Source organism: Mastigoproctus giganteus, chromosome 2 (genome assembly GCF_048544385.1).
Source record: "Mastigoproctus giganteus isolate SK-2022 chromosome 2, ASM4854438v1, whole genome shotgun sequence".
Taxonomy (NCBI): domain Eukaryota; kingdom Metazoa; phylum Arthropoda; class Arachnida; order Uropygi; family Thelyphonidae; genus Mastigoproctus; species Mastigoproctus giganteus.
In genome coordinates, this window is record NC_143576.1 from 191,162,799 (window position 1) to 191,185,195 (window position 22,397).

The following is a 22,397-nucleotide window of genomic DNA, read 5'->3' on the forward strand; positions in this document are numbered from 1 at the left end:
ACACTCTTAATATTGTCAAACGGGGATAGTGCAATTTCTGTACCACCTCCGCGACAGAGTGACCCGTGGGTCGGGCACCCACTATCATCCCTCTTTCAAAGTCGATTAACTCACGACGTTTATCTATACTGACATCAAATTACCGTCTACGTGAATGCAGTGTAACTATATACCTGCCAAGCGGTGGGTTCGTCCACTGGTGAGAGGAGTGACAGCGTCGCGTTGCCCAGGAATCAGGTATCTCATGAATTCTGTCCTTTCAGTGTTTTTCTGCAAATAAATCGTTTCATAGTTGATTCTCTATCATTTCAGTATTTTGACTCTACGTTCACTAACTCAGACTGAATAGTTCTAACCATTGGCGTATCACAGGAGCTTGAGCTCTAGTGCGACGATACGTTATTGACTCTCAAAGCAATTTTATGTTAATTTTATTTTTATTTTTTTGGGGAGGGGATCCCTCTGAGCTTAGAGCTAGAAGCAGCTGCACTACCTTGATCATAGGATGTTACACCACTGGTCCTACCTCAGGAAGCTCATTTTCTTAACTTTAAACTGTAGCTATCACACCTGTGCAATAAACCTCTCCTCAAGGGTCACATGAAATGAATGAATGTTCTGTTTATAAACCAGCAGAACTACACAGGCGAGAAGAGTTTAAAACTAATTAAATTAAATTATTTTATATACAATTTATTGTAAATACCAAAATAATAAAGAACAATTCATTTTTGATTACATATTTTGGCGGCCATCTCTTTTAAAAACGATAGTCTTATCCTGTCTTCTGGGGAATCTCACAACTGTATATAACGTGTACTTCCCATCACTCCCCACTACCTGTTTATTGCAAAAATAAAAAATAAAATGATAAAATGCCGGCATACTTAAAGCTGGCTCACAGCAAACTGTGCGTCGGGTTGAAGCAGAAAGAATTAAAACCGGACAAAGTACGTTCAGTCTTAGAGGATATAAACTGGACACTGGATTATCTGGCCGAAAATTGGACGGTTGGCAAATGTTCCTTCATAACAAATTCCAGATACACATAATTTGATTAAGTTCAATAAACGATTATTGAAAATACATAAAAACACGAATTACTTGAGATACATGGCACTTAACCACATACAAAAGTACATAAAACTGTGCAACATTTTCAGAAAATGTAAATGTTATAGAACTCGTTTTCATCGAACAGAAAACATTAACCTAATCAGATATAAGGATAGTTGATTCACGGGATCTAAGACTTGTTTTTATACCAGTGGCTGCCAAGCTTAGTAACGTCGAAAGCAGAACAAATGATCTTGGAATATTTCCGATTCACATTTCTATATAATATTTCATCCTGCCTTTTAAAAGTTTAAATAAATAAAAATAACTAAATGCCATAAAGTGGGTTGTATCTAAAGAAATCTTTGACCACATAGTTTTCTTTAAATACAACCCATATACTGTATTGTGCTCACTGCCTGTTCCCCTACTGTCAAGTTTTTGATATACAGTATTTAGACTCCTTAGTGAGCACCAGACCTAGCATATTTGAGTCCCTTATAGTCTTCGGACCTGCTGAATTATGCAGCAATCTAGTTTTTTAAAATAAAAAAGGTAATTTTTATTCATTTTAAACTCTACAGGGCGGTGGTTTTTAAAGCTTTTATTTCATTAATGATAAACTTATTTAAGGCTGAATAACTCTTAGCTGAACTACAGTCTTCTCCACTCGAAAAGTATATTTTGGTCTGAATATAGGTGAAAGGAACATGAGTCATCTATCTGAGGTTCTCTTTATGGATCCTCCCCTGCCGTGCTCAATAGAATTAAGTTTCTTAAAGGAATATACGGATAATCTTGAGACGTTTCGTGATACTTCCTATACCACTTCTTCAGTGAGTGAATTGCTGTCTTTATTCCATCGTCAACTTCACACTCCAATTTCATCATTAAATTATCGCAATTAGAAAAGAAAGTTGCTTGTTTCTCCTGATATTTGGTCACCTCAGTCTATACAGATTTGTTAAACAGACACAAATTGAGCCAATGGAAGAATATGGTACAAAATAAGGAAGATAACCGATTTCTTTGATTTAATAATCATTGTGAATTGCAGATTTTTATTCGTTTAATTTTTAAAATGATGTTTACATCTGTTGCATATATTTTCTGTCCATTGCAATAATGCTCGCATCTTTCTATGAGAAAATAAGCACCAAGTTTTAAATAATCGCTTTATAAACAAACTTTGGGACTTCCGGTGTACTTTATTTCCAATACATATACGAGTTCCACTTAATGAATCTTCACGCTTATGCACCTTCCATTCCACAGACTTGATATGAATATAAAACAATTTTTTTTATATTTTTATTGTCTTCCAAAGACAGGCCACACGCAAACTCACTGATCAAGACAATCAGATATTCTACTGAGATTAATTTTGTGAGGAAGCCACTATTTTTACTTTCCTGACAAGATGACATGTTCTTCTATAAAAAAAAGTTTCTGCAGATTTTCATTTGGTCTAAGGATTTGCTACGTGGGTGGTTCCAAGCATGTTGAAGTGTTGTCATTAGTGACGGAGGGGAATGTTGTCACGATCACTCGATCTCTCCGAATATGTTCAAAAGTATGTCGAACAGAGAGTCAAAGAATTTGTAATATGATGTATTGGCTTTAGCCAAAGATGTCATTAGACACTATCAGATAGCTGACAGTGTGAACTGCCTGAGAAGGGTGGGACCCGTCACTCTTTGTAAGAAAAAAAATTTTAAAAAAAGTAGACTGGAGGACGCTCCTTCTGACGAGTGGCTGGTTGACATTTTGGCAGTTCAGATAAAGCCATCAGCATCTGCAGACTCCTTAGAATGTACTGGTTGGCAATATTATTAGAGAATTTGAATAGGAAAACAAAAATATTAGAATCAAACGAAACATAATGACAAAAGAAAGATCTCGAAACGGATGAGCACCTGTTGTTCCGTTTAGTTTCACCAAACCTTGAAAATACAAGTTTTTAAAGTTTTATTTATTAATATATTACTATTATCACTGCCCTTGTGTGGTTAGTTTGCTGTATAGGGACGACACAGACTAACTATAACTTCGTAAATTTTATTCAGATTTCTGTATCTCTACAGACTCGGCTTTCTTTCACTCTTTGGCACGTTTTACGTAACTTGGTATATTATTAGGGTAAAATTAAAAGTATTTTTAAAGTGTACACAACCGGATCACAACATTCCTTACTTAAAAAGCAACAGGTCAAACCGAAGAACTTGAAGAGGAACTTTCTGATGATGTGGATGTTACATTTGGCACAGATGGACTGTTGGGTTGCGAGAAAACCATTGGATAGTTCGGAGACATGCAAGGAAGCATCACGGGATGGTTATAATGGACATTAGAAGGGACGTTTTCTGTCGGGTAGCTGAACAACCAAAGTCTGTCACCTATGAACATTGGCCTGGCTGCATACAGACCGAGGGACTGATAGTACTGCTGGGCCAGAAGTTCCAAGTCGGTGGTGTACTTCCTTTTCCACTTGGTACGACGATTTTGAAACCATATTTTGATCTGAAAATATTAACGTAAGAAAATGTAAACTCAATTCTAATGAACATAATAATAATATCACAGTAACACAATGCTCATGAAACCGAGAATTTTGCTGAAGGTATTCAACCAGCTAACCTAAGATCTACAAATAAGACATTACCTACATTATTTAGCTCCGATGATTTCTCAATGCATATGTACACTGAAAGGACAGAATTCATGGGATACATGTTCCTGGGCAGCGCTTCGCTGTCACCCATCTCGCTAGTGGACGAACCCACCGCTTGGCGGGTATATAGGTACACTGCATTCACGTAGACGGTAATTCGATGTCAATATGGATAAACGTCGTGAGTTTACTGACTTTGAAAGAGGAATAATAGCGGGTGCCCGACGCATGGGTAACTCTATCGCGGAGAAGATACAAAAATTGCACTATCCCCGTTCGACAATATGAAGAGTGTATGGAGAATACGCCATTTCGACAACATCTCATTGTGGACAGCGCTGTGGGCGGAGAAAGATGGTGGATGAACGTGCCCGTCCACGTCTGTCTCGCACTGTTTCAGCCAACAGGAAAGCGACATAAATCACCGCCGACTTCAACGAGGAAGATGCCAGAAACGTCTCCACCGAGACCGTCAGGCGATCATTAGCCGCAATTGGTTATGGGAGCCACAGACCCACCAGAGTCCCATTGCTAATACCACCACACAAGACGCTACCCCTCAACTGGGCAAAAAAACATCGGCATTGAACCTTGGGTGATTGGAGACGGTCTCCTGGTCCGATGAGTCCCGTTTCCAGTTATTTCGAGCGGACGGGAGGGTATCTGGCGGAAACGGCACGAAGCTATGTACCCGTCACGTCAACAAGGAATTGTTCAGGCAGGGAGACGGTCGGTAATAGTCTGGAGCGTGTCAGTATAATCTGGCACACGATGTTGGGACCTCTGGTACGTCTAGACTCTAGACGCATCTCTGAACGGTCCAGGTTACGTATCCATCTTTGCAGACCATCTGCATCCCTTCATGGTCATCGTGCACCCACAGAGCAAAGGACTCTTCCAGCAGGACAATGTGCCTCCCCACAGAGCCGTGGTGACTAGAATATGGTTCGAAGAGCATTCCACAGATTTTTCGGCCATAGAATGGCCTCACTGGACATGAACCCTGTGGAGCATCTTTGGAATGTTGTCGAAAGGTCCATTCGAGCTTTGGATCCAGCACCTAGGAATGCGACGGAATTATGGACTGTGGTGCAACAAGCATGGATGGAATTACCTGTGAAACGCTTTTGTGACCTAGTGGACTCAATGCCTAGCCGTGTGACTGCCCTTATCCGGGCGAAAGGTGGGTCTACACGGTAATAGGTAAGTGTCCCACGTCTATTTCCACTCAGTGTAAAAAAACTTGCTTTCTAAAGGTGTTTCAGAAAACAAATCTGATTGTAAAAAAATAAATGTGGTAAATGTAAGAAACAAATAAAAAAATGCAAATAGGCTTAAATGACTGTCGGAGATGTTTTGAATCAAAAAAGTAAAATTTTATGTAAAAGTTATGTGAACATCAACGGACTTTTACGGAAAACCTTACTCCGATGTACAAAATGCGTCTCAAAAGTTCCCAAATTAATCGCATAAGATATTGTAAAATTTCCTGACCTAATTACCAATACAAGGATACAAGATACTCCTTAGAAACTGTTGATCCCCAGAGACTGTAATCTGTTTCTTTTTACTTTATTGCCGATGTAAAAGTTGAGGGAAACGTCCTTTCAGGAGTAAAACCGACTCCAACTCGTACATCGGAAGTAAACTAAAAACAAATGGTAACCACTATAACACAGTAGTTACGATTTTGTTCTCTCACACACATTATGGAAAAGGCCCGGGTTTCATTGTTATCACTGCCGAATTTGAAGAATAGCTTGAATTCGGGAGGAAAGGAATTTTGGGCTTTCTTTCTTCCACTTCAGTAGAATTGGTTAGCCTTTAGCGAGGGATGCAAACTTTCTTTATGGGATTAAGTGTGTTAAGCTCCAAAAGCAAATAAAGATATGAGGTGTGTATTTTCTTCAGTTGGTTTGCAGTTTGCTGAAAGAAACACTCGAGTTTTCGCGAGAAAACCATGCAAGCTTCGCATGAGACCAACTAACTCAGACACGTTTGAAAAAGTCTATAAAAATTCTTTGCATCATTGAAGGGATTCGAACTCAAGTGTTTTCGATCCGATGTAGGAGAACGTTGGTTATCCACTATACTAATACGTGAGGGACTTTTTCCCGTGAAATTCGCGATTTTCCATCCCAAAGAGGCAGTTTAACAGGAGGATACACGAAATTTATAAACACGAAGGGTACAATGCAGCCAGTTACAGGGTAACCCATAAAGATGACCTAGTTACAGGAGCCCTCTGCTCCCTTAACTCTCCCCATTTAGTTTCATCCTCCAATCATTCATTATCCGTGTAATGTACTTCTCCCTCCCCCTTATTCACAGACATTTGCTATCATTGCTTAAGTTATTGAAACAGCTCACGACATTCTAGTCGTCACAACCTCTATCACGGCTGTTCGAATGGTTTGAAATGTCTAACATTGGTGACTTTTCATTGCATGTTTAAGTTTCATTGCATGTTTAAAATAAATTTTAAACACAAATGCATCTAATATACGTCAACAGAAACAGAAATGAGTAAGTAAATCAAATAGAACCCTTAAGAAGGCTCAGATTCATGCCTAGACAGGTTTAGGACCTGTGACAACTGCCGGCCCTGGAAAATTGCATTAATTACATTTTCGCTATTACATAAGTACTATTGCATTTTTTGAAATTAGTCGCTTGTAAATTAGTTGCAGTAGAACAGTTCACTACAGTCGTTATACCATATTTAAGTAAAATATAGCCTCATATCAATATTTCGAGTATGATTATTTGAAAATCTTCCGGAGGATCCCTCTTTAGGGGCTCGTATCGGAATGCTGATGGAGAGAGAGAGAGAGAGAGAGAGAGAGAGAGAGAGAGAGAGAGAGAGAGAGAGAGACAGCAGAAATTCGAAAATTTAAACATCTGTAATAAATTACAGTAAACCTAAAAAAAATGCCTTAATCTCCATCTAGCGTGAATTCCCTAACAGGATAAAACTCAGAACAACACTCTTTCTTTCCTTACCTGCGTTTCTGTTAATTTTAGTATTTTCGACAGTTGCATCCGCTTAGATACAGATAAATATTTGTTCCTTTCGAATTCTGTTTCCAGAGCCTTTATCTGAGCCGCCGTGAATGCAGTTCGGGGTCGCTTTTTTCTGTCTTCGTGCAACAGATCATTTGTTGTAAGTTCTGAAAAGAAAAGAAACTGATTTAGTCTGAAATTATTTACAACCACACAATTTCTCTTTTCTTGATTTTTTTCATTGAAGAAGACTCAAATGGAAGGTGCTGAATTTTGACCAACTTTAAAACTGTAAATGATTATAAAAAGGTATTCCATACTGCCCTACATTTGAACATTTTAACTGGTGAACTAACCTACAAGACCGCATCAGACCAAATTCTCTCTAATCTGTGGATTTGCGATGACCGACCTCGCAATGCCAACTTATCCCTGGCCATTAGGATCTCTTCTTTCCCTACGCTCTTTTATTCCTACCACCTGGGCGGTTGTCTCCTTCTCCCACCGTGGGTTGCCCCCACACCCCTTTCGGAAAGGACCTCGGTTTTGACCTAAATACAAATGTCTATCTTTGAAAACTCCATACAAAAAGAATAGAATCAACAAAATGTTCGGAAAGGACCTCGGTTCAGTTGACTATGGTCGTTGTCATTTAAAATCAGTGTCTTTAATTACTCTGGCTCCTTCCTTAATTGACTTTCAGGTTACCATAGCAATCGATTCCAAACTGTCTTTGAATTGTAATTTTTAAAAACTACGCATTACGAACACTTAACACTGCCCTACAATTTATAACTAAAGGACCAAGATTCCTTATATCGACGCCTTTGTGCCGTACGTAAATTAAATAGACTGTGACGTTCTGGGTCACGTAATACGTCAGGCATGTGAGAAGAGCTGCAGTTCCTCGATGGAGTCATTGAAGATGAGCCATAGGAAACGCAGGCGACATCGATGGCCACACGAAACGCATGAGCATAGATGCCCAGGCAGGGGATGTATCTTCATAGACAGTAATGGAGTTCACCCATGTATCAACGCAAACAGTGTCTAGTGTTTTTAATCGCTAGGGCTGCTGTTGCCAAAACCAGCAACGAGAAGAGCACCGCCAGGCCAGAAGAAGATACTCCAGAATCGGAACCAAGATATCAGAAACACCACCATGCATGCAGAAATCGAGAAGCAACATTGCAGACATATCACTAAACCTTCAATATCGGTCGAAAAGAACCTATTTCCACCAGAAGAGCTGAAGACAACGGGTCTACGCAGTCTGCGTGTTTCAGAGGAACAGACGAATCCGTGTGCAGTGATGTCGGGTACTAAAGGCGTGTAATATGATCCAGCACTGAAAGAGACCCATGAGGGTATGGAGGAGGATTCATGAAGCAGTGGATTCTGAATCTATCCCTTTGTGCAGGCTGCTGGTGTTGTTCTTGTTCAGCGTTGTTTTCGTAGAGTGGAATTGCTCCTCCGTTATTTTGTACGGTGAGTCCGGACAACCAGGCTCATCCCTAAATGTTGATGGTGTACTGGACAGCGAGGGAGTGTTTCAAGATAACAATAGCGCAGTATAATGAATTGTAATTGAATATAAAGAAAATCTGTGGGATCATATGAACATTCCAGACAGGCCTCATCAACCGATGAATCCGACAAATATAAAGGTCATTCTGTGAATAGCATCAGCAGGGATATCTGTGCACAATTGGTCAAATCTACGCCACAAAGTTTTACCACTGTCAGCACCATTAAAAGTGTGAACCTGCATGCAATTAGGTATTCGGTAATATTTCTTAGGGAATTATTATAATTCCATATATAATGGAGTGAATTGTCTGTGAGTTTTAGCTTGTTAAAAAATAATTTGGTTCTATCCGAGTGTTCAGAGAAGATGAAAAAAAAAAAGTTATTCAAATTGTGATCATGAACGTGTAGGATGTAGTAGTAGTAGTAGTAGGGTTTTAGGAGCAGTAGCAACTGAGGCTATATTGCTCCGTGTATACTGTCTGTAAGTTGCGTGGTCGATTTTCTGTTTGCTGGAGGAAAAACAATGCTACCCTCTCCTGATACCGACTAACCCAGCTACGTTGTGAAAAGACTCATAAAAGTTCCTCGCGTCATTGACGGGACTCGAACTCTGGTCTTTTCCAGCAGGTGTGGGGAAGACGGCGATCCTACCAGCTGTACTACCCACGAGGGCTTTTTTGAAGAGAACATGGTAATGAAAGCGGAGCTCCTATCAGTATTTCATAATGTATTTTATTTATTCATTTATTTAATATATTTTATTATTATTAACTTAGTCTCCGTCCAGGAAGCTCAGGCGACCCCGGCGAAGACCAACTAGAGAAACAATCTCTACTGCCTTGCTCACCTCCTAGTGATGTGTACGAGCAACATGGGACCCACCAGGGCCCCACAGCCAAGTAGCCAGAAGAACAACGGAACACGACACAAAGATATATAAACCACACTTCCACACACACATACAGAGTACTGTATTCCTCACAAGAGTACTAAAGGCGTAGTTGTGGGAAACCACCGGTGGCGCCTCACCCCAAACACTGTAAAGCTGCAATAGTTTTAACTGTCATTCTTATCTCTTCCATAAGATTTTCGAAGACGACTATAGTTAAGAAGGTTTCTTGTGGGCGTACTAAAGTTACGACTATCACACAAAGTCCATTTACTCATCAACACACTGCAGATGATATGAAGGAGTCTGGCTATTTTCCGTCTCCTTCAATGCCTCTAATATGAGGAATATAAAAATTTATCCATTTACAGTTCAGTATTTTAGTACAGAAAACGGCGTATGCCGGAAGATAATAGATTTTTACGAAGATCCTAAAGAAACATCACTCGATATTTTTGATCGTATCAAAATAAAATTGTTGAGAGTATCGAATTTTCCCTGAAGAACATAAATGCTGACAGTGGCAGCAATGCGTCGGTCAACGATGGAATAAGTAATTCTGTATTCAAAAGGTTGCAGAAAGAAGTGAAGCGTGTGGTAAAAGCAAACTGTAAGTGCCAAATTGTCTTAAGAAGGGCAGCAGCAACTCAAAGTTATGATATTGAGTGTCTTGTCCTACTATTGTTTCTTCCATTATCAAATACAGTTAAGCCCATTAGTAAGAACCAGATCTAAAACATTAGAGCCTTTTGTACCCATTCGGACATTTCGAAATAAGTATAAATCGTTCAGTTTTTTTCAAAAAAAAATTGTTACAATATATGTTACTATATATTTCTGGTCTATATATACTGTATTACTATACATTGGCACGTTGAAGTGACCCATAATGAGTCAATTTTACTCGCTAGCCCTTTGAATTGCCCAAAGAGATTTTTGTTATACTCGTTATATTCATTTGGCCTGTGAAATACCTCAACTATCAACCATCCTTTTCTCCAAGTCATCTCACACCATGCTGACTCAGTATCCGTGTTACCTTCAACTGACTCAAGGAATATTGTTTGCCACCTCCAGGTAGTTTTGCTCGCTCTCTCCCTATTTTCCTTATCTCTCCTAAACACACAATATTTATCGAAATGAAAACTTCATCTTGTGTCTCTGAGTGGCATCTGCTTTTGTTGACTTGATCGAAGTTCAAATGTATTTAATTTGTTTACAGTATCTAAAGTATCTTCTTGTATCAAAGAGGGCTGACGCGCAAAATCACTTTGGTACCCTTGTAATTTTGGTTATTTTAGAGTCTAAACCACAGACGCCAATTCGTCATAAGCGCCGAGTGGAGATAAAGAATTAGCACATTTGAATTCATAATTTATTTTAAAAATACGACAGCTATTATCTAAATAAATTATTGTATTATGATATTATATTACTGATTTTATATAAGATAAAAGTCATATAAAATTACCATCTCAATGATAATTTGTTATATAATTTAATTAATATTTAAATTGATCCAAAATAATTAATCTTAATGTATAATTATTATATTTCATTATTTTTATGAAAACAAGGTGAATTTCTGATTTTGGCGACAGGTGTCAAAGTTCGCTTCTGTTCCCATGTCCATCGAATTTGGTAACTAGTTTATCAATTAAGGCAGAAACGTTTCCACAATGAATTTCTGACAATTTAGCGTCACTTCATCAAAAGGATCATCATCAGAAAAAGTTCTGCGTGTTTTTATACATTTATCAGTATTTTTTCTATTTCGCAACCAACCGAAACATTTTGTTTGCTGTTTACAAACGTTTAAAAATTAACTGGTTGCAAATTCACGTGGTCTTGCTGAGATGTCATTACTTCTAAAGCTGTTCCAAGTTCCAGGTTAGTTTTCTGAAGTGACACATTGGTCTTTATGTTCTCTAGTAAATCATTTCACATTTAAATCGAAAACAGTTTATCGAAAAATATAAATGGATATTTTACACGCATTTTTAAGTTTGTTTCGGGAGATTTTCGTACATATATATTACAGTATATTATAATTGTTTATTTGTTATTTTTACCGTATTTATTGAAAACATCAATAAACAGCAAGTGTCTTATGATTTATAGAAATATTCATTTTCGACATCATTGCGAGATTATTGATTTAAACTACTATTATGCCATATGGTAGATTTAAGTAATTTATTACTGAAATGCTACAATTTGGACGACTTAAACATCTCACTCTCAAACACTTGAACAATGTTGGCGACGTTTCGGGAACTCACAGTTTCCAGTCTTCAGGCCTGTAGGATTAGAAAGTTAGTGGGAGGTGCAAATTTCTAGAAAGTTTTACAAAATTCTATTAATAATCAAATTATGATAAATAATTAATTAGGTTAAGAAAGTTAGTGATGGGGTTACAGTTGCTTGCTTTACCTTTGGATTACAGAAGAATTCTTTATGGGCGATTTAATAACATTCGACATTATTATTTATTTATTTATTTATTATTTGAAATATATGATAACAATTGATAATAATAATTATTATTACCAAATTACCGATAAAGAATTATTCCCTAATCCAAAAACAGTGACTCCGTCACTAACTTCTTCTACAACTTAATTAACTTCTTCTAAAATGTGTCCAACCAGTGTGTTGCTGATATCACCATTCGCCGTCGACGATGATCAGCGATGAAGAGAAGCTGTCTATTGGGTCATCCGTTGTGGAAACCCCCCCATAACGTCTGAGTGGGCGGCATATCGTCGTATTCGATTTTGTTTTTTGCATCCCCCATATTGTATTGCGATGTCAACTGTCGCATAAGGTTTTGTCACTGAGTCGTACAACGCGCTGCACCCTTCGCTCAGCACGAACTTCTACCTTGCTTAATCGTTTACAGCTCTGTCTGGGGGGGGGGGGGGTTTGAACCGTTCGACACAATTCTTTGTGCACCTTAACCACAGTACGATATGAGAAACCAACCAACAAGACACGCTGTTTCTGATATGGAAACACCCAACGCACGAGTTTCCACAATTATGCCCTTTTGAAACTCAACGATACCTTTACTATGTCCCATAACTGCTACGTCATCACTTTGACTTGCACGACCAGATACAAATTACCGCTGCTCTAGCGTACGAAGCTGTTCGGTCTTTCATACTGCGAATTAATCAGCATAGTGCATTCCTAAAGGGGTCGTCATAATTCAGTGATCACTGAGTGTATATATATATATTTATTTCTTATTTTCAGAAGAATGATGTTTCTTTGAAGAACAGTATTCTTATAACATTGTTACGTTACCTAAAACAGAACTGTTTTAATGTTTCAATATTTTTTCAGTATACTGGAATTTAGATATTTTAATTTAAATTTTCATAAATTTAATTTAAAAAGTATTAATTTTTTTCTAAATAAAGAACATTACTTGTGGACCTCCGTCAAGGGCTCTGCGATGCCGTATGGGTTCGAGGACCTCACCTTAAGAAACGCTGTTCTACGGAATAAAGATGGGAAAAAAAGTCCCCTCCCAATCCCCTATTATTTCCACGAATTGTCTCTTTTCCATCTATAGTTTCTGTTAGCTTTGTGTCAGAGTGCGGGCCCTACATATTTTTTGTACGCTCACTTCGACTGAAAGATTTATTTGAATCGAATAAATATCTGCATAAATGTGGACAAATAATTTATTACCAGAGAAATGGGCAACTACAATAAAACTAATAATAAGAATAATTTTTCACGGTTTAGATTAATAACAATATTTTCTATGCTTTTCTCTTTGTTGAATTAATTTTTGGGACATCACCACAAGACACTTGGGAGGTGTTTTCACCGGAACAACCCTCTTATTTGTTGTGCCAACCGGAAATCTTCAGCCTTTGTCGTGCGACGGTTTGCATTCAACGCCATCCTGTTGGCAATTTCCAATAGCTCTACAGAGGAGCTTTCTACTATTTCCTGTAGGGCTATCATTGCAGCACGTTGGAAACGAGGTGCTTCGCCATATTTTCTGGTGTAAATGGTACGCGCCAATCGTTGGAAAGTCGCTTTCGGGATGAGGGGATCCCCAGACATCATGTATCGACGTATTTCTCGGCGTGCAACAGTGCCTGGCCTCCATCGGCGTCTACGATGGATACGACGGGGTCTCTGCCTAGCTTTGAATTTTCCTTTCTGTTTTTGAAGTTGCTTGGCTCGAGGCATTGTAAGATGGTAAGGCCTGCAAATACAGAAATGTAATGACAGTTAGAAAACTCAGTGACACCAGAATGTGAAAAGGTAATTCCACCTTTGACAGATTGGTTAAACGCCAGTTGTAAAAGCTATGGCGAAAGGTGTAATGTAAAATGTTTCAAAATAGACGTAGGGCATTGCATTCTGGAAAGAAAAATCTTTAAACGTGGAGGAGACAGTGTTAATAATACTACTAGACCCATATTAAGATATAAATTAGTTCAAGCAAGTAAAAGTCAGCCCATTAAAAAAAGACTTTTAATAAAATCTGATTGGTTACATTTGAGAAAACTTACCTGGTTCAAGCAATGTTCTCTCTTCGTAGAAAATTCTTCCCAATTCAGGGAGGCTTCTAAAGGCGAATGACACTGGCTTCATTGTGAACGATTGGCCTAATGAGGAATGTTAACCAACAATAAATTAATTGTTAAATGGCTGGAATTATTTTATTGTTTGTCTGACGTCAAGCTACCAGTGTTGCATTAGTGACATGAACTTGAAGCAAAGTGACGTAGGTGTGCCTCGTTTATAGACGAAATCAATTTTATGTCTTGCCAATATCAGGCAGTGACCTGAGTATTGATACAAAATTATCAACTAGGTGTGGGCAGTTCATGGTTCGATCCCATCAATTACTGGAAGAATTTCTAATGTTCTCGTCAACTGAGGCTGTAGTTAGCAGATCTCAGGAGGGATAGAGTTTCTTCCAGTGAGTTATTCGGGGTTTTTTAGCCCACAGTTGCCTAGTTGTAAACCGGCCTCTGAACACACAACAACTTCTAAAAACCCAGTAGAAGTGTGTATTCACGCACTTACAGATATGGATAACGCCGGAGACTGTTAAAATAATAATAATTATTATTTTCTGATGGGAAGTATAAAATTCTTCATTCTCAAAGTGGCAAAAACAGCAGGAAATCCATTTGGGTACTCGGGAGGCCAATATTAGAATGTCTAAACTAGGATACCTAAGTGTCTACTAGCTTTACAAGACACAGCACGCGCTCTTTTTCAAGATTTGATGATGTACTCCAAAGTTGAATTCTAAACCTCGCCATTATTAGAGCAAGAGTGTTAGTGTTTGCGTACTCAGCTTACTTCATTAAGTATTACAGAAATCGGCACATTTTATCTATTATAATGAATTTTATTCTTGTTTGAATATGTGAATAATTTATTTGGATTTACTGGAATGCATTTAATATTTTCGATAGTTTATTTTTTTAATAATTGAATTTAATGAAATTTGTTTAAATTTTATTTAAATACTTTATTCCCGAGACAGCAAGTCGGCTAAGTTTTATTGTCGCACTTTTTCTCCCCCTCATAAATGAGTGTTTCATCCTTCCATATAAAGTGCAGATACCGCAGTTAAATTGCAGGGATTCCGGAACTAAACGAAGTGTGTGAGGTTGAGAAGTTTTATGTTTTATTTTTATTTATTGTGTTAAGCGATTCCTGCCAAAATTTGGCATCACAGCTGTTCAATCTACAGATAATTTAGATAATTACACTGTAAAGTTTCCAAGTCCAGGTTATAAATAATGGTCATCCCGTTTCAAAGTCCACAGCATCATCAACGATTAAGATGGATACAACAAACCATAACAAATTACAAATCAAATAACGTTGAGTAAGGAAATCCTCACAGCATCAAGGAGCCATTTCAGAATCTGAATCCCAGAGTCTGTAGGAACCAGGTACTTCGCTGAGAAAAGCATGCCCACAAATGACAAGGTAAGACAGAACTGCCAACACAGGGAGCTGGAGCTCTGTAGTATCATGAATCAGCACCTCTTGGCAATCACAATAAAGCTGACAGCACCATGAACTGCCAGGGAATATCAAGAGAAAACCGAACACGTGAATTATGTGGTTGCGGAAGTGGAAGTGGACTCCCACCTAGATTCGGGAATAGAATCTGAATAAGAGTCCACATCCTTGTCCACTCCCACCAAAATAAAAAATAAATAAAAAACCCGAAATCAAACGAATTTATTCATTCTGTTCCATCATACAGCACAATCCTTCACATGAAAACTAATGGGCTGTGTAAGCTAGCCTTGTGACTACGATACATCTTTCATATCAGCATTCGCAACTGGGTTCCAAAGTGTTTCAAGATTCTCACTTGGAATAGGACCAGGGTATCTCTACAGAGCAGATATCATCTTTTAAGGGCACAAAAGGTGATACATCTTTCATATCAGCATTCGCAACTGGGTTCCAAAGTGTTTCAAGATTCTCACTTGGAATAGGACCAGGGTATCTCTACAGAGCAGATATCATCTTTTAAGGGCACAAAAGGTGATATATTGCACACGTTTGCACTAATGATATTAAGATTAGGAGATCTGAGGATTTACTTAACAAGTACAGGGCAACATTGCCAAAAAGTCGCGAGTTAGGATTGAATTTGAAAGTGTTTGCAATTCTGCCCAGACACGATAGGAGGGAGTACATGATGAGAACCAATCAATTCAGCTCTGGAGAGATTGTGCAAAGCTCTTGGTGAAGATTTTTCCGTAGCGTGGCCGTGCTTATTAACAGAAGAGACTGTTTTTACGGGAATGGGGTAAATTTGAATAGAAGGGATGCAAGGATATTTGCTGATGCTATCGAGACCGTGATAGATGGGTCGGAAACTGCTATCTGGGGATACACAGACTAATAGTTTAACTAGAGCCGCAGGCGGAGGTAAAAGTGATTCTTGTATTGCTACTATTCGTACATGCAGCAGCCTGGAAAGCAATATGTCTGGGATTTCTGGCCCTGCTCTGGGTAATCATGGAACAAATGAAGACATGGGCAGTGTTAGGATTACTAAGAGTAAGAACACGTGCATGCATACGTCCACGTACACTAATACTATAAGCATTGTAAATAAATTTGATGAATTTGAAGTGCTGATTAAGTCATCAAATGCAGACATTGTAGGAATAGGGGAAATATGGAGTCATTCAGACATAAGTGATGCTGAATTTGAATATGGGGACTACAGTGTATACAGAAAGGACATACAGACAGGAGAGGTTGAGGGGTTATTCTCTTAGTTAAGAAGTATATTAAATCTAAGGCAGTGCATCTATCCAGTTTACATAGATGGACAGTGCTGGACAGTTTTTAAATTGTGTGCAGTGAGACCAATTGATAATATTACCAACATCAAATTCTAAATAGGAAGTAATCAAAGAAGGTGATGTACATAGAGGTTTCTGGCAGCATCGAAAAACAGGGTCTGTCAGCAGCACGCTCTGATGATGGGTATCGGTAAGATGCCTGAAATGTCACCTTAAATGTGCAGTGGTTTGAGCGATTATCTTAATAAACTATGTTATTAATTTCACGTTGCATGTAAGTGGTTATTAAATATAGTAATTAATCTTAATGGATATGGGAACAGTTATGCTATATTCAGAAAATATAACAAATTGGAATTGATGTTTTCGCTTTATATGATGAATATTCGCAGCTTTAACTGTGGTTCCCTACTTCAAACAAAGAGAAAACCGATGATAAAATATGGGCTGAGTATTTCAGAAAGAATCAAACTTCGGGTCAGCTAACGAAAATTGTTTTCTTTCATGATGTCTATTCCAGCGAGAAAAGTCTATCCAGAAAGAGTTTTTAGTCACTTGAACATAGTCAGAGCTTCTGTTCCGATCTATCGAGCATAGACCAGACCAGAACAGAATAGCTGACTACTTGGTGGGAGCAGAATTGCAAGTCAGGTTGAATATAACTAAATCCTTTGCCGATTTCGCAAATTTTCTTAATATGGACTCAATTGAGAAGGAATTGGTAAAAGCAACAAAGAGTGAAAAACAATATATATGTATATATATTATTGGAAAAAACGTTATCTTTTCTGCTTGAACATACTTTTACATATTTTGAAGGATTTATATAATACAAGCAAATATATTCTGCAATGTCAAATGTTTTTACAATAAAATATTGCTGTATAAACTTTATTTTTGCAGATTATTTAATGTATCTCAATCCAGGATAGAAAGGTATCAAGGTCGGTTCTCTCTCTCTCTCTCTCTCTCTCTCTCTAGGGAGAAATGGCTTGAGGGCATATATGTACCTCAGGATTGGTGGAGACCGTCCAGTATAATAGAGCCCTCTCATGGGCAGCTATCCCAGAATTATCTCCGAAATAGTTGGAAACACTAGGTACAGACCGTGTATAGCTCAACAGTTGATATTCGATAAGAATTAAAAAGCTTCCATATTGCGATGCTAGATGGCAGCACTTACTGCCCTGTTTATAACGTGACGAAATTAATGAGGAACGAAATTATAAGCCATCCTGGGAAGCACGGTTGGTATAATCATCTCACGCTGGGTGGAAAAGAACTGAGTTCGAACCCCATCAATTACGCCAGGAATTTTTACGTTGTTTTTTTTGTTTTTGTTTTTTTTTTACAACGTGGCTCAGTTAGTCGGTCTCAGGCAACGGTAGAATAGTTTTTTCTCCCGGAAACTCTTGTTCTTCGTCCAGTAAACAGTGAATCAACTACAAGAATACACGCAATTTACAGATAGTGTATTGTAACACGGCGCACTATGGCCTAAGTTGCTGACGCAACTAAAACTCTACGACAAACAACTGAAACAGTAATTTAAAATACACCTGTGACAAAATAAATAAATAAAATTAAAATGCCAAGGGGCGGATCCAATCTTCACATTTGGAGGAGTCAAAGTTCTGTCATCATGATAGGAAAATTGGTCTGTTTACAGATAACACAGATGCAAAAATCTGGATTTTTCCCAAGGAGAAAGCTTTAAAAGTTTCATCTTGACGTTTTTTTTGGTTTTTTTTTTCTTTGTTTTTTTCTCACGGATTTGCATTTTCGTATTAATCGGATTACATTTGCACTCACGTTGCTTCCATACATTTTGTGCAACCAAAAAAACCATAGTTAACCCATAAATTTGAACTACGTAAGCAGCGTAGAAGGCATCGTTTTAATTGTATCTCATATTGTGGTTGCCTTCACAACGAGATAGCGGTATTGCACTACTTCAAATAAATAACGCTTCTCTAGTAGAGAAGACTACTGTTATTTATTTTCAGAGGATACCACCACCCAGACGATCGTTTCGAAGCTATTGGACTTCATCATCATTGGGCGGGCAGGTACCCTGGTAATACAACAAGGCAACCACAATATGAGATACAATTAAAACAATGCCTTCTGCGCTACTTACGTAGTTCAAATTTATGGGTGTATTTACACCGATACTATATACATAAATCACTGCTTTGCTAGTTAAAAAAAAAAAGCTGTAGGGCTGGGGGAATGGAAATTATAGCAATACCATCTATCAAGGAGAGAGAGAGGGGGGGGGGGTTTCATGAGATTTTAATTTAATACATAAGCAATTAATGCATTGTTGGTTAGAACCCTTTCGCACTGTAATGAACAAGTCGATCCCAGAACCGACGGCATGCTTGCTTGGTAAGAGTAAAATTACTGCTTTGCATATTATTAGCAAGGTGGATTTCTTCGATGACTGTTTTCTACAGCAACAGGTTAAACAGGCAACAAGAAAGAGCAAATATCTGATTATCGGCAGTGATTCTTCATGTATTAAGAACCTGCAGGTAAAGGACCCACTAGATGGCAATGATCACAGTGTACATATGGGATTTACTTGTAAAGATGTAACTACCATCAAGGATAAAGGGAAAAGCTTGTGCTTTCGTAAGGATGACTGCAGTGGTCTGGGACAATTATTAAATTCTATGCAGTCAGATCAATTGATGATGTTGCCAACAGCAAATTCGAAATGGAAGTAATTCATGGGAGTAATCTTCAATAGAGATATAAACACCTCGAACAAGGTTTACACCTAAATTGAAACTTATATCTAAAGTCGCTAACAGTTTTCCTCTATGAGAAAGATGAAAGGGGATTTTAATTCATCTTTAGGGTACCAAATATCAAGAAGCATCAATTAGTACTGGTAGAGGAGCTGCTAGAGGAGTTGCATTCATGTTGTGCATTACATTGCTTCCCGATCCCATTGTGCACAGTAACTTCAGTGGTGCGAAGATGTAGCCAGCTACAATGGCTACATGCAACGAATTGTTATTAGTGGTTAGTCAAGGCTCTGTCTGGGAAGCAATGATAGAATGATCCCTGTTCTTGCTCATATTCAGCAAAGGCATACAAGCCGAATATTCAGCGGTGCCATGCTATCAATGCTATCGATACCAGGTTATCAATGCCAGGTAGCTTCACGCTATCAATGCCAGGTAGTTTCTCTGCAATGTCGGAATGCTTCTCTGGGTTGCTCGGTCTGCCGAAATGTCTCCTGTTGAACGTGTTTGGGACATGATGGGACGAATACTCGAAGGAGCGTTGATCATGCTACAACTAGTCAAAATCATAGTGGTTTTAAGGGAACAGTTAACTCAGGCAGGAGAGATTCTTCGAAAGGATGTCAGACGCTTTTTGACTCAATACGAAGAACTGTAATCGCTTACATCGCTTAGCCTAACGTGGCTTGTGTTTCGAACTGATGTATGCTGAGTTTACCGCATTAAATAAAGATACTTTATTTTGTTCAGATATTTTCAATTTCTTGCCTCATGCTTCCATATTTCTATAACAAAGCTCAATAAATACCTTTAGGGTGTGGTAAGTTTTCGATGCTACGTATAATTTTGAACAAAAGAGCATTAACATTATCATCTGTAATACAATTTTTATAGTGATCTCCACATATGAAAAATATCTTGAGTTGGGGAGGTTAAGGTTTTCGATCTGAACATAGCTTTCCACCTTCTCTGAATGGGAGAAGAGCATTACACTGGTTCCTGCAAGATAAGACTGCATGAAATAACAGGTAGACAAACTTTCTATATTGCATTTAAGATTCACGAGCAGAATTTTTTGATGGCTCCTTTATTTCAAGGCGAAATTTTTATTCCCGTAGCATATAAAAAATTAAATTTTCACTTTTTCATATGCTATTGCTTTTCTGTTTATTCAGTCTGCAGTACAACCAAATACGTGTGCGATTTGTTTTTGTTTGATAATATAAAATGTAGCAATGAAACTTCATACTTCACGTAATAACAATTTAAATATTTTAGATGCAAATTTTGAATAAAAAATATTTTATTGCATATATCTGAAACAAAAATTCACAAGTGAATACTAAACAAAATATCAGTGCAGGACGAATTTCTCAAAAGCTCAGTTTAGTCACACTCGTCATTATCGATGTTATGGTCTGAACTTTCTTCAAAGTGTTCATCGTATTCAGTCCCATCAAAGGCACTGCTAAATTCCATATTTCTTGAAAAACTTGAGGTTTCTAGTAGGAAGTAAGGTTTTATTGAGCTTTTTCTTTGCAATCAAGAACAAGTTCTAATACGCTAGGCAACAGCATACACTGATTACAGTGTAGCCTGGTCTAAATAAAAATATCACTGCGTGCACTTAATATACATTCAGACCATAACATGTAGGGAATTTAAGCCACATTTTCCAGGAAAAAAGAAAAAAAGTGTGTCTTATGACGATTGACCTCACTTTACTACTTTTTCGAATCCCATCAAGGCGAAAAGTTTTAAATTAGTCGGGCGAAACTGAAGAAAAAATTGTTTAAAAATAGAAATTAACACCTGAAGATGTTGTGGCATGGATTTCCCAACTCTGGGAAATCCATGCTACAACATGTACAGTGCGTCCTCCACGTTTATTAAGAATGCGTCACAGTCGGAGTTTGAAGTTGCAAAGAACATGCTGCAGCGTTTCTTCTGACACACACACAAAAACAATTTCATCTTCAATTGCAGGAATGGTTTGGGGATTCTTCAGAAATACCCTGTCTTTGAAATAACTCCAGAGATTAAACTGCATGGGTTTAAATCAAGTTACGTTGGAAGAAACGACAATACTTTGCCATACATATCAAGATAGCGGTTAGAAATTACAGTATATATTGTATGAAAAGTAAGCGCCTCAAAGGTATGGAATAAAAATTTTATGTCTCTGTGATGCGACAACAAATTATTTATGCTTTCGTTTCTACTGAGAAGACAACACAATCCAATCCACAAAAACTTTCAATGCGGTTTTATCTCTAATACCAATCGTAACACAACTGGTAACAACTGGTTCTCGCGGAGTTCGTTGACGAGCTGAACAAAAAATACAAAAGAGAAATTCCCAATTAATTTATACCTAAAAAAACTAAAAAGGAAGACTCACAGTTTGGTTTTACGCATGATAAAACGCTTGTGTCATCTGTGCCAAAAAAAAAAAAAAAATAGAAGCATCATTTTGATTTCATCTATGCACCATGCAAATGTGTTCTACCAAATAAAAACCCTGAAATAATTGACTTTTATAATACAACCAAACCAAAGGTGGTGTTGACACAATAGACAATAAATGTGCTTGCTATGCAACTAGAAGGCAAAGTCGAAGATGGCCAGTGGAAAATTTCTATCGAATGATGGATATAACTGTAGTTAACAGCCATTATTTGAAGAAGTGCAAACCCTAATAAAAAAATGAGACGGTTCGATTTCATAAAAAAAAAGCTTGCAAAGTCATTCATTTTGAATCGTGTCCGAAGACGGACCATGATTGCAATTCTTCGACGTGATCTAGGGCCAATTGTCTACAAAATTGCTGGAATTGATAGCCATGAATAATTACCATATGTAATGACCACAGCGGTCACTAAATGCAAGCATATTTTCCAACAGGTATATCTTGAAAGGGGTCAGTTTTGACCCCTACAGTTTTTTCTCCTTCCATTAAAAAAAAGTTTGATAATTTTCAGGTGATTGATCATTTCAGTGCATAGACTAAGTGAACACGCTGTTATCAAACTGTGTGAATTTCCAAAGCAAGAGAAGATTTCTAGTCTTAACTCCTACAATGGAAGAATCTAAATCTGTTCCTCAATCTCAGCGCAGTTTTTATTATATGACCTCATTCTATTTTCTTTTTTTAACATTACTAGTCTTGC

General features: G+C 37.8%; 1 protein-coding gene across 1 annotated transcript in view; it reads right to left on the reverse strand.

Annotated features, from left to right (window-relative positions):
- Positions 1-3,098: 3,098 nt before the first annotated feature.
- LOC150089859 (homeobox protein HMX3-like) overlaps positions 3,099-22,397 on the reverse strand; it is a 41,688-nt gene continuing 22,389 nt past the window's right edge. Inside the window, exons 2-3 of the mRNA XM_090368866.1 lie at positions 6,731-6,897; positions 3,099-3,576 (exon numbers count right to left, since the gene is read on the reverse strand). Of these exons, the coding sequence (XP_090224992.1) occupies positions 3,265-3,576; positions 6,731-6,897 (479 nt within the window). The 3' untranslated portion in view covers positions 3,099-3,264. The remainder of the gene's footprint in view (positions 3,577-6,730; positions 6,898-22,397) is intronic.